The 14,456-nt window shown below is 32.5% G+C and overlaps 1 protein-coding gene across 2 annotated transcripts; it reads left to right on the forward strand.

Annotated features, from left to right (window-relative positions):
• Window positions 1-7,470: 7,470 nt before the first annotated feature.
• LOC149201823 (protein IRX15-LIKE-like) lies at window positions 7,471-9,822 on the forward strand. Of its 2 annotated transcripts, none has more exons than XM_089403026.1 (2): window positions 7,471-7,746; window positions 7,966-9,822. In XM_089403026.1, exon 2 carries the CDS (start codon window positions 8,195-8,197, stop codon window positions 9,167-9,169), a length of 975 nt encoding a protein of 324 aa, XP_089259152.1. In that variant the 5' UTR covers window positions 7,471-7,746; window positions 7,966-8,194; the 3' UTR covers window positions 9,170-9,822. The 2 variants fall into 2 exon arrangements, with proteins under 2 accessions (XP_089259152.1, XP_089259151.1); XM_089403025.1 differs by having other exon boundaries at window positions 7,471-7,684.
• Window positions 9,823-14,456: the final 4,634 nt, after the last annotated feature.

The raw sequence follows: 14,456 nt of genomic DNA on the forward strand, positions 1-14,456 counted from the left end.
GAAAACAAAAAAATCAAATACTGAAAAAAACAATTAAAAAATACAAAAGAAAACAAAAATTCAAATATTGAAAAATAAAATAAAAACAATAAGAAAAACACAAAAATAATAAAAAAGAAAACAAAAATTCAAATATTGAAAAAAAATAAAAACAATAGAAAAACACAAAAAAATTTAAAAAATAATAACAAGTAAAAAAAATAAATAAATAAAAAAACATGACAAAAAAAGTCAAATATAAAAAAGGCAAAAAAATATAAAAATGTAAAAAAATTCAAAATTAGCTTAAAAAAAAAAATTAAGTTAAAAAAAAAACCTATATAATTAAATAATTATAATTAAAATAAATATATTTAAATAAAATAAAAAATTATTATTATTTTCTTTATTTTTATAAAAAACGAAAAAAACCTGCACAAGGGTGGTAGGGCCGATTTTGGGAATCGGCTTTGCCATCCCTGGGCGGGGAGGTCGCTGCCCAGAATCTGCCCTGCCACACCTGGGCAAGGTGGGCTGTAGGGGTGGGCGAGGAGGCAATTGCCCGAAATCGGCCCTACCACACCTGGGCGAGGTGGGACGCATTGGTGGACGGGGAGGTAGTTGCACGTCGCTGCCTCCCCGCTCACCCCCATGGCCTCACCCGCCCAGGGGTGGCAAGGTCGATTCCCGGAATTATCCTTGCCAACCTTGGGTGGGATGGGCCATGGGGGTGAGCGCGGATACAATTACCCGGAATCGGCCCTGCCACCCCTGGGGCGGGTGGGCCGCGGGGGTGGGTGGGGGGAAGCTGCTCGAAATCGACCTTGCCATCGTTGGGCGGGGAGGCAAGTACCTTTTAATTTCTTAATTTTTTTTTAATTATATAGTTTTTTAATTTTTAATTATTATTATTTATTTATTTATTATTATTATTATATATATATATATATATATATATATATATATATATATATATATATATATATATTTTTTTTTTTTTTTTTAAGTCTATTTTTCAGTTTATTTTTTAATTATGCGGTTTTTATTTAATTTTTTTTCTAACTTAAAAAAAATAAAATTGTTTTGGATGATTTTTTTTGGTTAATTTTCAATTTCTTTTCTATAAATATATATATATATATATATATATATATATATATATATGTTATTGTTTATGTTTTTTTACCAACATGAAAATCACCAACATTTAAAAAAATATCTACAGTTAATACATTAGAAAATTTAAAGTGTAAAAAATAAGCCCTCTAAACAAAATGGGTTGATGTTGCATAAACACTTTTCAAAACCAAGATGAAAGTCACTAACATTTAAAAAAAATTGTTCATACTTGATACATAAAAAAATTTAAAGTGTAAAAATAAGTCCTCTAAAAAAACATGTTGATGTTACATCAACGCTTTTCAAAATCATCATGAAAATCACTAACATTTAAAAAAAAATGTTCATACTTGATTCATAAGAAAATTTAAAGTTCTAAAAATATGCTCCAAAAATAAAGGTGTATTCTGAATCACCACTTTTTAAAATCGGGTGATTTTTTGCTACCTCAGAAAAATGGGTACTAGGTAATTTTTTCGTTTAATCGGTAACTATGTTATTTCCTCTTTAAATCTTTTGGTAGTCTCTTCCTTTAAGATCATTCTTTCTTCTTGACTTTGACAATGCTTTTTTATTCTTTCAATCTCTTGAAATCCTCTAGTAGTTTTCTATTATAGTTTGATAGTTTGCATATTTCTTCATCTTTATTTTTCAATTCTTCCCTAAAATCATCCCTTTTCCAATTCCCCTTGCTTTGCATGTTTTAATCCTTCACTCACATTAATGTGTGCTTCATCAATGTTTTATAGCTCAAATAACTCATCATCCTTCTTCTTGATCTCTTCTTTAGATTTTTCTTATTCATCTTCAAATTTTTGCATTATCTCAATTTTTGAGTCCTTGGACCATTCACTTGGAAGCTTCACCACAAAGATGAAATCCTATCCAAAAAGGAATTGAATCATCTTTCTTCAATATCCTCTGCCATTCTATAATATTGATTTCATATTTATATTAATCTCTACTAAACTTAGGTATTGCCATTGCTTCTTAATTAAGGTATAACTAAGACCCTCAACTTACAGATTCAATATATTAATATTAGTAACCTTAGATAGTTATCATTCTTTACAAATATATTATTCTATCATTTACTTTCTAATGGATTTTGAATCAGCTCAATCAGACATCCCAATCAAAATTTATGATAGTTTGAAGTTAACATACCTTTTAAGACCTTGTTCTAGAGTCTATCCTTCTGGATGACATTTATTCTGATGTATCTCCACAATTTTAGTCCATCCGAGTATGAAATTTTGTCTTGAACTCTGATATGTTTTCTTTCCACTCTCACTAGAATGACTAGAATTTGATATGCCAAGTCAAATATAGATTAAATTTTCCAATTAACTTATTCAGTAAAAATGTACAACATGTCCATTCCTTTTCTAAATATGACCCTGATATTTTTATCAAAGGCACTTCAGTATGTCTCCTAAAATATCTTAAAATTACATAGTATGAAAATCCATTTGGATAAGGTTACAACGAACCTACCAAGATGGCTTCATTAAAAACTTATTTTGGGATTAGTCACGAACCTTAACTTCCAAAAGATATATCTACAAAATAATAATGAAATAGAATTTGAAAATTTTATCACTTATAACTTGATAACTATAATCAATATCCTCAAAATTTCATAGTCTAAAACTTCCGAGAATAATACTTATAGTAAAAATTCCAAGATCATTCATTTGAAATTGATTTCAAAACCATTCACAAACCCTAACTTCCATAGAGTATATTTTTTAATTTATAGCAAAATAGAATCTAAAATGTGTACTAGAAGTACCTTGAGATGTCTTCTTGATCAACTCAAAATTTCACAGTTTGAAACATCCTCCCAAAAAGAATTATAGCAAAAATTTTAATATGACTCATTTGAAACTAATTTCAAAATGAATCACAAACCCTAACTTCCACTTTGTATATTTTCGAAATTATAGCAAACCCAAATCTAAAATTTTAACCATAGTTTCCCCAATATCTATTCTCAACATGCTCAAAATTTCACTATCTGAAACACCCATAAGAAAAGTTATATCGAAAATGCCAAGATGACCTATTTGAAGTAGAAAAACCCTAGGTTTCTATTCTTTGATACCAAATGTTATGATCCAAAGACATGAAAATTATATGTACTCACCATTTATAGGAAAGTTAGCGTGCGGCACAACTCCACTATAGATAATAATAGGTTACACCATAACTCCTTAAAGAATAGAAGAAACCTCTCACTATACCCAACTACTTCATAAGTTTCCCAATCCAATTTGTCATTTTTGTCACACGGTTGGCTCGCCAACTTTGCCAAAAAGTCTTGTAAGACATGTGGAATCGTAAGAAGGCATGATCCATAGTGTTGTAGTAGAGTCACGAAATTGTAACAACAATGATAGAGTTGTAGCATTACAATAGCAAGATGGAGTCACGGGTACTATAACAACAAGGTAGAGTTGCAACAACATAATTACAATGGTGAAGTCACAACATTATAACAACGATGGAGGAGTTGCAACACTATAACAACAATGTTAGAGTTGCAACACTATAACAACAATGTTGGAGTTGCAACACTATAACAAAAATGTCAAAGTCGTAGCATTGCAATAGCAAGGAAAAAACATTGTAACAACAATGGTAGAGTCACATCACTATTATTTTATCCTCTAATTACTAACTAAAAAAGATCGATGTGGATTGCTTTAGGCCAAATATGCTCCTACATAATTATAGCTTGACATGCTTGATTCAAATCAAATAGTTTAAAGTAAAAAATCCTTTGGCAAGTGAATGGATTAGGACCAATTCCTCTAAGAAAAAATCCAAAGAATCAAAACTTGTGTTTAGAGTTTTTTAGGCATTGGCTATAAGCCATTAAACTTCAAATGATTTTGTGTCTTAGAAAATAATCCTCTCCTAGTGACCCACGTAGGATCAAGTTTCAAAAATGAAATGATTTAATCTTATCCATTATACAAAAGGATAAGATATGAGCCATCACAAAGTGTTGGGGAGAATTATTGAGAATTAATCTAGTAGCAACTTCAATTCTACCCAACGGGGCTATCAAATGTAAAAAATGAGTATTTAAAGGAAAATGATTTACCTTAGACAACCCCATCAAAAAGGGGAATGCCCTTAGCGTCACATATAAAGAAATTTACCCTTTTTTATGAGAGCCACCACCACACTGCACCAATCATCATTTCATACCTTGAATAGCCTAACTATATATATATATATATATATATATATATATATATATATATATAATGGTTTGCTTTATCAATGGAGACAAATGTTACTATTATTGTATGCATGAATATGAAGGCATGGAAAGAAGATAAATTGAGACAATGCATATCAAATGAAGCATTCAACCATCATTTGATGTGAATGATTTCACAAAAAAAACTATTGACTTTAATAATCTCATAGATAATAGACAATTGAAAGTCATAACTTGAAAAACAAGCTTACATAGAATTATCATTGTAGAAGTGGTGGTTTCTCATTCAAATCAATATGTTTTAAACACAACTTTGTAATTATTTATAATTTAATAATAAAATTATCTGTATAATAATTTATATAAAACTTGTAAAAAACAGTTATAAATATCATTATCAACTTAAATGTTATACATTATTGTTCAATAATAAGTAATCCATAAAAATGGTAGTAAATAGTGATATAGAATAAATTTAATAGTAAATTATTATTTTATATATTTTTATAAATTATTAATATTATAAAAAATTAAATTGTAAAAACATAACACTCTTTTACTGTTAATTAAAATTCATTCTTAAAAAATAATTAATATATCTATTTAAAAAGGAGTGGTTAAACCATTATATCATCATAACTATAAAATTAAACCAAATCATCACATTTCAAATATGTGTAAATAGTGGCCCATCTCTTTACAGATATAAATACTCAATAAAATAAAAAAGAATCTTCCCTGGACTTTAAAAAATGTACTAGAAATCATGACTGAGATACCTTGTAACTTTATAAAATGTTATTAAAGGAAGTAGTGCTTTGATATATACCTAGTCAATTTTAAGAAGTTATTAAAGAAAGTAGTGCTTTGATATTCTGAAATTTTATTTGGAATGGTTGGATAAGTTTCAAATCCAAGACATTCCATCGTAAGTGACCCACCTAAAAGTGGTTTGGATTACTTTATTTTTTTTAATGTAGATGCTTGAAATTCATAGGTACTTTTAGCACTTACCCATTTTAGAGTTGTTTGGTGTGTTTTTTAATTGTGAGTGTTTGAAAATCTATAAGAAGTTCCCCCACCAAATCTGATGCTCAATGTAGATGGTGACCATGCACTCACAACCCAACCAAATCACTACGTTATGCACCAAATTCCTCTCTTTCATTATTTTAACTCAAATTTGGTAACCATGCACTTATCTCTTCATTAGACCCTAAGTTATTTGATACTTCTTTGTTCCTTAAACCTACACTTCCCTTCAAAAAGTGGGGTCCCTACACAATGGAGTATTTTTTAATTCAACATGCCCTATTAAATTTGAAGAGAGATGTGATATAGGAGTTGTACCAACCACAACCAACAATTCTTGGTAGATCAACAAAGATTGCAAGTGAGGAAATTTCACAAAAGGCTATTAAGGCCCTTTGATTGGCTAAAGGTTTGACTTGCATTATACTCCTAATTCACCTAAGGCAATTGTTTCCATGACAAGAAACTTCACAATGCCCATAATAATAGGCTACCCGAATTTAGATGCCCTTTCATCATATGAGATACATAAAAGTTTGGATAATTTTTTAATAAACATTAAAAAGAAATTAGAATAATTAATGTAGGAAAATAATATTTAATAAATATATTTTTTAAATTTAAAAGTTCAAATGGTAGATGAGATTGCATCCGTGTTTTATTAGAATTATATTTATAATTTTGAAATCTTAATTAAAAAAATATATTTTAATTAAAAATATAAAATTAATTAATAAATTATTATTAATTTTGTATTAAAACAATTTTTTATAATATATTTTATGATATTTTAAAATTTTTTATTCTAAAATGTATTGTTTTAAATTTAATATTATTGGTATAGTATTCAAAATTATTAAAATACATGAAAAAAAAGAAAAGAAATAAATCAATTATACAATATTTATACAGATGAATATAAAATGTAATTTGAGAAATTTTATATTAGAGGAAATCTAATTAAAAAGTGAAGCATGTTTTTTGTTTTTTTTTCTTTAGTTTGCAAATACAAATATAAAAGACGAGTTTTTCATTATGAAATTATTACATAGTCTTTTATGCCTTGCTTCAACATTTTATTCATAAATACTTTACCTAAATATGGAATTTTAATAATATTAAAAAATTGGAATCATTTTTCTTTGTAGTGCCCTAATGTTAGGGTTAGTATTTTTGCTTGCCTCAATTTTAAATTAGTGTAAGAGTTTTTAACCCTCTAAAATCTTCTTGAAAGTCTACACATGACTAAACCCATATGTGTGAGTGATGGAGTTGATGTGGCATCCATTGGCTACCTTGGTTGTCAACAAGGTAGGTCAACGTGTGAAAGACATGCCTTTACACATAAACTTCCATTGAAATAATGTTTACACCATTAAAAAGTGACTTTTACACATAAACTTCCATTGAAATAATGTTTACACCATTAAAAAGTTTAAATAAATAAAATAACGTAGAGAAACTAAAACTAAACTCATAAAATTTAAATTTTGACTCCAAAAAAAGTCATTTAATATATCAAACCAACTTAAAAAAAAATTCAAACCCCAAATTAAAATTTATCTCAAAAAATAAACCTTACAAACCAATTCTTTTAATTTTTACATATAAAAAAATAAAATAATTTAAAAAACTGTGAATCATCCATTCCCAAAATATAATATATATGATTTATAGTTTTTAAAATTATTTTGTCTTTTTGAAAAATGTTTTTTATTTATTTAATTTATTTTTAAAATTATAATTATATATATATTCAAAAATATGTATTTTATTAATTTTATATATATTCCATATGCATGAAATTTTCAACCTTTAACTGTAAAGTGTGCATTCTTTTTTTTAAATACAATATATTTTTTAATTTAGGAGGAGGCAATGAAAAGCATCCAGTTTTTCATTTAACTTAAAAACATCTTTATGAGATACTTTTGATATAATTTTTATATTTAAATAATTAATATGAAAGTCATTAATCCACCTCACTCGCTCTCACTGTAGAGGGTGACATGTGCCCTAACATGGTACATTCCGCATCATTTCCAAATTTCTTTCAACTCACTTATTGTTCTCCATAGTTTTTTTGGTAGTTATAAATCAAAAAATAAAGTCCTCTCACAAACCTGGTCATCTCTACCAAACTCTTATTGATTTGGTCAGAGTAGGATCCTTATACAGAATCATTGATTTATCATTTGTCTTGTTCATTGCTTGGAGCCAACTGAGCAGAGAAATTTGTCTCATAGTGATTGAAGGCATTGCCAAGATAAGGATGACAATACCCAGCAAAAGCTTTATGGCAAATCAAATTCTAATGATGTTGGTATTCTGTAAATTCTGATGATGTCGGTCTTCTGTATTTGGGGCCATTTCATTTATTGGTAGCTTGAATTGAGAGCCTACCTAGTCTGTCTTTCTTAGATTTCTTCTTCTGGGATTTAATTATTAGTAATGTCTTTGTGAATAAATCAGTTCCCTGAATCTAGGCTGTGGTTTTTAAGCTTTTACATTGTTGGTACTTTTATTTTTATTTATTTTATTGGGGTCACATATTTATGCATGGATTCAACACTTAATCAAACTAATTCTATCTCTGGCAGATGCCCCCATATATAAAAGCTGAGATCCCTTGGCAATCTGCTATGCCTGATCGTTTTTCTTCCTCTGGCCAGCAGTCTGATAGATTCTGCACAGTGGGTACGATGAAAAAAACCCATTATCTATACGAGTCTACAAATATAGAAGATCTTCATCTCCTTGCCAGTTAATAACCAGTCTATTCTCACCAGTTTTTATTGCACGGCTACACACCTCCAGGATTGTTTTAAGATGAAAACAGTTGCAAAGTTAGTTGTGTTGCAGTCCACTATCCACAGACTGCAGAAACATGGTCATCGTCTGTGGCTTCTTGTATTCATTTCATGCCTTATGTTTGCTTCGTTTTCTGCATTATTAATGAAGCAAATCCACTTTTTCCAAGATGGTAGTTATGAGTACAGCGAGATCGCCAGTTCTTCCAACAGATCGACTGTTGCTATCATTCCAAAGGATGTCATTGGAGCTCTTTTGCACTATGCTGTATCCAGTACTTCTCCTCAGATAAGCCAGGAAGAGATCAGGGTAATTGCAAATGCAGTGCTTCAGAAGAGTCCCTGCAATGTTCTGGTCTTTGGGTTAGGACATGAAAGCTTGCTGTTGAGAATCCTCAATTTTGAAGGAAGGACTGTGTTTTTAGACGAGAGTGAAAATTGGGTCAACAGATTCGAGGAAAAACATCCACAAATGGAGGCTTATGAGGTTCAATATACAACCAAAGTCAGTGAATCCAACCAGCTCCTGGCTTTGGCTAAGGAACAGCGTGGGGCAGATTGTGGGCCTGTGCAAAATCTTCTGTTCTCTGATTGCAAGCTTGCTATAAATGATTTGCCTAATAATATATATGATGTGGGGTGGGATGTGATTTTCATTGATGGTCCTAGAGGGTATTTTCCAGGAGCCCCAGGTAGGATGTCTGCTATTTTTACTGCTGCTGTCTTGGCGAGAAGCAAGAAGGAGGATAAAGTCACGGACATTTTTGTCCATGACTCTAACAGGGAGGTGGAGAAAGCTTACAGCACTGAGTTTTTGTGCAGAGAAAATCTGGTTTCCACTGTGGGGATGTTGGCTCATTATAGGGTCAGGACCATGGCCAAGGATTCAATGGAGTTCTGCACTGTAAATGCCACTACCAGGGCTCCATTGCCATCCAACTTCAAGACAAGGAAGCTCACCAAGGTTGGTATGACTTCAATGGTAGGGGAATAAGAAATAGCTCCGATGGATTTTGAAGACAGATGTCCATCAACATAACCTGGATTTTCTCGGTATATAGATTCAGTAATTCTCAGCTGCTGCTGAAGACAGAAATGTTGCAATATGTATAAATGCTATATTGTCAAAGGATGATGCTGATCTCTGATTCTAGTTATTGAGAGATCTCCAATGAATAAGTTGTTGTACATAATGGAGCCAACTGGAAGAGAAAGGAACTGCTAAAAGTTCCTGATGCGGGAGATCGTTACAGTCTTGCTTCAGGTTAACTGAATTTTGGTTTCCATGATTATGTCGATTACAGGTTATTATTATTCCGTAGTTATATGTTGCAACCCTTGAGTTACAGACTGTTAAGTCTCAGTCCTGCTGCGGCATGCTGTGTGAAGCCTATGGGAGCTGTGCTAAAATCTGCAGCGGTGTCTTGATTTAGTATAATCCAGGACTCTTGTCATTATGTTTTCTGGGGGTAAACAATGGAATTATTTTAATAAAGTTGTTCTGTAATCTGATGCTTATGTGATAGCAGTCCTATGCCCTAAATGCTACAAGAAGCTCTGTATTTTTTTTCAAATTTCTTCAGATGCGACATGAAGATTTCTTCAAAGACTACATACTATTAGAGTGTGTTATGGGTTTTCATTTTCCACTTTGGCCGATTATGCTATGAAGTGTATTTGGGCTCTGGTACAATGAGATGCAGTCTCAAACTCTGTTGAGACTCTGCTCATCTAAAAAGTTTTTAAAATCAATTTCATACGGTATTGACCAAATTCATTTACTCGACAGGTTCTGAATGGAGATGCTCTTTCTAGCTCTCTCTAAATAAGAAAATGTTAGTTTTCAGTGGTATTTGTTAAGGAATTGACATGCACTTGAAGAAAATCTAGCCACCTCCAAAACAAAGTGGCTACACCAGGAGTTAAATATTTCTGTTTTGAAATTAGTCTTCATCCCTTTGTATGATCAGAGATCTGGAGATCTGTTCTTTATTTGCTTGGTCAAACAGGGGAGAAGGGAGTTTAAGGTTTATATATGTTTGTACATCGGATATGCAATTTGATCAATGCATTGTTGAAAACATGCACATAGACCTCTCTTTTCCTCTGTCATTTTATAAAATGAGCCTTCATCGAGATAAAATGATATAATTTTATCTGTATATTCTATTAAAAAAGTCCCATTTAAATTTCAGCATAACAGTACAACTTTCTGAGATTTGCATTAATGCAGGTTTGGCCTAAGTTCTGTGCAGGACCTTCACATAGAATAGGAGCATGATAAGGTCTGAATTTTGGAGGATCTGTAACTTCTAAACATTGACTATCATTATTATTCACCCAATTACTCAAACTAACATCTTTCTGAAATAAGCTCTCACTCTTCACACAACCTCGTAACTTAAGTTTTCTATTTTCTACTTCAAAACAAGTTTTCTATCTTCCACTTCTAAGCATCGACTACCATTATTATTCACCCAACCAGTCAAACTAACATGCTTTTGAAATAAGCCTTCACTCTTCACACAACCTCGTAACTTAAGTTTTCTATCTTCAATTTCTAAATATAGACTACCATTATTATTCACCCAACCACTCAAACTAACATCTTTCTGGAATAAGCCCTCACTCTTCACACAACTTCGTAACTTAAGTTTCCTATCTTCAACTTCTAAACATCTTAAGTTTTCTATCTTCAACTTCTAAACATCAACTACCATTATTATTCACTCAAACTAACATTTTTTATTATTATTCACTCAACCACTCAAACTAATATCTTTCCGTTAAATTTTCTATCTTCAACTTCTCGAAACATCCACTACCATTATTATTCACCCAACCACTCAAACTAACATCCTTCTTAAATAAGCCCACACTCTTCGCCCAACCTCGTAACTTAAGTTTTCTATCTTCAACTTCTGGACAAAACAATAAAAACATAAGAGGCCTGTCAACAGAGGTTCGACCTAAAGTTCTGTTCTTTTATTAACCAGATACAGAATTGCGGGACCTTCACAGGAATAGAAACATGATGAGGACTCATGCTTCACAAAACATCGCGACTTGGTTTCCTATGTTCATCTTATGGAGAAAACAAAACAATGTAAACATGAAAGGCCTGTCAACAGGGTCTTGGTTTAATTGGAAAGTCGCAGATTTTTCATACCCGGTGAAGTTCAAATTCACGAGCTTACTAGAATTAGCCAAAGCTCGGGGTCAATTTTCAATGAATTACAATTTTCAATGAATTATGCATGGACTTTTGTTGAAAATTTCCAAAGACTTTTGGATCTCACTCAAGCTAAAAAGTGGGTGAAGAGTGCATCTTACTCCACAGAATTGAGGTTGACTCACATTTGGATCTCACTCCATCGAAATACTCCGTGGACAGAAGTTTGGATGTCACTCTACAAATTTGGTGGTTTGTGAAAGGAAAAGCCAAGAACTTTACTTGTATATAAAGGTAGTACACTATTTATTAGCCATCACAAGAAAGTAACAGATACATTATAACATACCTAATAATCTAATTAAGCTGAAATTTACATGAAAATGACAGCCAAATAAAATTTAGTGGAATAGACATTATTATTTTGTGTTTAGTAATTTTAACTTTTATAATATAATTTTTGGTTATACATGAATTATTATAGTTGGTATATAGTTGGTACATGAGATAAATATTATATTTTTTTGGGTTATTATGGCTTTTGTTAGGTAATTACAATGTTATTTAAATAAATTGGTATGGATGAGAATTAATTTACATAATAAAGGTAAAATAATACCTTATCCATTACTCTATATATAACAATGGTTTTTGATGTTTCTAGTCTTTACTTTGAGTGGCTATAAGGTCTTTGTTTTGAATGGTTTTCAACATCTCCATTGCATGATTGCCTTGGTGGTCATTGATCGACATAGATGGACATGCTGGAAGAATGATAGCTCGAAGAGTCAATTTTAGGATGGATGCATATGGTGGAAAGATGATGGCTAGAAGAGTCAATTTTAGGTGTCTTTGCCCATTAATAAGGCACATAATGGACAAGTTGGGTACCCTTGCTCATAGGCTAAGCGCACCATAGATGTTAGCAACACACATGCACAAATAGAAACTTTGAAGAGAATTTGGCATGAAAAGACAAAGAAGGTTGTTATGGGTAACCTCATCCAGAGACATGCACTTGTATAATGGACAAGATTGGCATGGAAATCTCAATTCACTTGGTTGCATGGACTATATATGGACCAATGGAGTTTGGTAGCTCACACGTGGGGGTTGTAATAGACAATTGAAGTGCATTTAGGCACAAGAAGCCATGGACTGCAATCATGGTGTGCACATCCATCAAGAACACATCCACATTATGCATTTGGGTGCATTGTTGAGTGCACTTGGGTGCAGTTGGGCAAACTTGAACACTTCAGAAACAATGGAATGAATATGAGCCAATTTGGATGAACTCAAGCAACTTGGACTCGGTTGGATGGACTTAGATGGACCATGCATGCTTGGGCCAAGTCAAACAAACAAAATAGGAGAACTAGAAGAATTGGATGAACAAACCAAGATGAGTTGGATTGGGAAAAATTGTGGCAATTTGGAAGGATACAAATGTGATGCACTGGGGTAGACTTGGGCACACTATCAAGTGCACTACTAAGCACATTTGTTATACATGGATGGTTGAAAAATAAGTCACCAAGGGAAACAAGTTGGTTAGGACAGTTGGGCCCGCCTTAAAACAAAGGGGCTTGCAAGTATAAGGTAAGTGCCATATGAAAGTAGGATGCCTCAAAAGTATTGAGGCATAGAAGCAAGAAGTAAGGGATCATTCACAAGAAGTATAAGGAGTTGTACGATTGTGAGTTGGGGTTAAGAATAGTGAGATGAAGAAGACATGACCTATAGGAGGTAGGTTTGTGGTTGCTTCAAGGGTTAGATTGGTAGTTCTTGTAGGTTGTGTTCCTAGCATAATTATAGTTTGTAAATGAGTTGAAGGTAGTTGGTTGTGCTTCTCTGTTGTACATTATAACATTCTTCATATCATAAAGTTTAAGGCATTTACCTTATGTGCTTTACATACATCTCTATTGTATGATTGTAGGATGTTATTGTTCCTTGTATTGCTTTGTGTTGGCTAAGTATTAAATCATTACAAGGATGTTTTAAAGTCCATAGTTTGGCATGTGCCTACTATTGAATGAACTTGGTTGAGTAGGACTTGAATACATTGATAGTTTGTAGCTTAAGGTAAAGTTATGGGAAAACTTTAAGTTGAGAGGCATAGTTTGGTTGTAGAAGGTGCAAATTGGATAATCCCACGTGGCCAAGGAAAGGTAGTGTTGCATGACCTCAAGTGCAAGAACTATAGGTTGTGACAATGGTATCAAATTGAAAGTTTTGGCATTCTTCATTATTTCCATTGCCATGATAGTGTAAGATACCCCCCTCCTAATTCTCACCAAAACATAGGTTATGTGGAGGGTAATTACTATGTTGACCCAAGATCCAAGGTGTCATTATAGAAATAGGGTCTAAATTTTTTGATCTCTTCAAATCACTTAAAGCTTGATTTTTGGAAATCACCATTATGTTTGTCTCCTCAAGACGATTTGGTGATATAAAACTTTACCTCAGTCCCTTCTCCAGATTAAGAGATATAATAAATTAAACTTCTGACGAATCATAACGTGCCATGTCATCAACTTGGCCACGTGGTGCACACATGGCTACCTATCCAACCTCCCAGTGCCACTTGTCAATTGCTTATCATCTGCTGACATGTTTGTAACATAGGTTCTACATTTTAATGCGTATACTATTGACCTAGGTTGTCATTGATGTCAATATGGCAATATTCTAGATACTAGAGGATGACATGAAGCCAAGGGGAAGCCGAGCAAATCCATGAAAAGACAGGAGCAAGGCCATTAGGGTAGCTAATCCATAAGCCAGAGGAGTTAGCAAGGAGGCATATTAGAGCAAGAGAGGCATTCATATATGCAAGGATGTCTTTGAAAGACACTTCCAAGCCAGAGGAGCAACAGAGCAAAACACAGCGAAAGAGCAGTTAACGGAGGAGTATTACAGCGGAGTCGGAGCTACAGGAGAAGTAATATATGCCAAAGGTTCGGAATCTAAAGGAAGACCGATCAGAGGAGCATAGAGGAAGAACGGAGGACACAGAGGAAGAGCAATTAATGGAGGAGTATTACAACAGAGCAATATATAAACAGAGCCATCGGAGGGAGCAAACAGAGCCATGGGAGGA

The sequence above is a fragment of the Pinus tabuliformis genome, chromosome 2_1, assembly GCF_031772625.1.
Source record: "Pinus tabuliformis cultivar Carrire ecotype Pingquan chromosome 2_1, CPIR1, whole genome shotgun sequence".
NCBI lineage: Eukaryota > Viridiplantae > Streptophyta > Pinopsida > Pinales > Pinaceae > Pinus > Pinus tabuliformis.

Bases quoted from the DNA above. Each gene is read 5' to 3' on its own strand.
- LOC149201823 (XM_089403026.1), top strand. From the start codon at position 8,195: ATGAAAACAGTTGCAAAGTTAGTTGTGTTGCAGTCCACTATCCACAGA.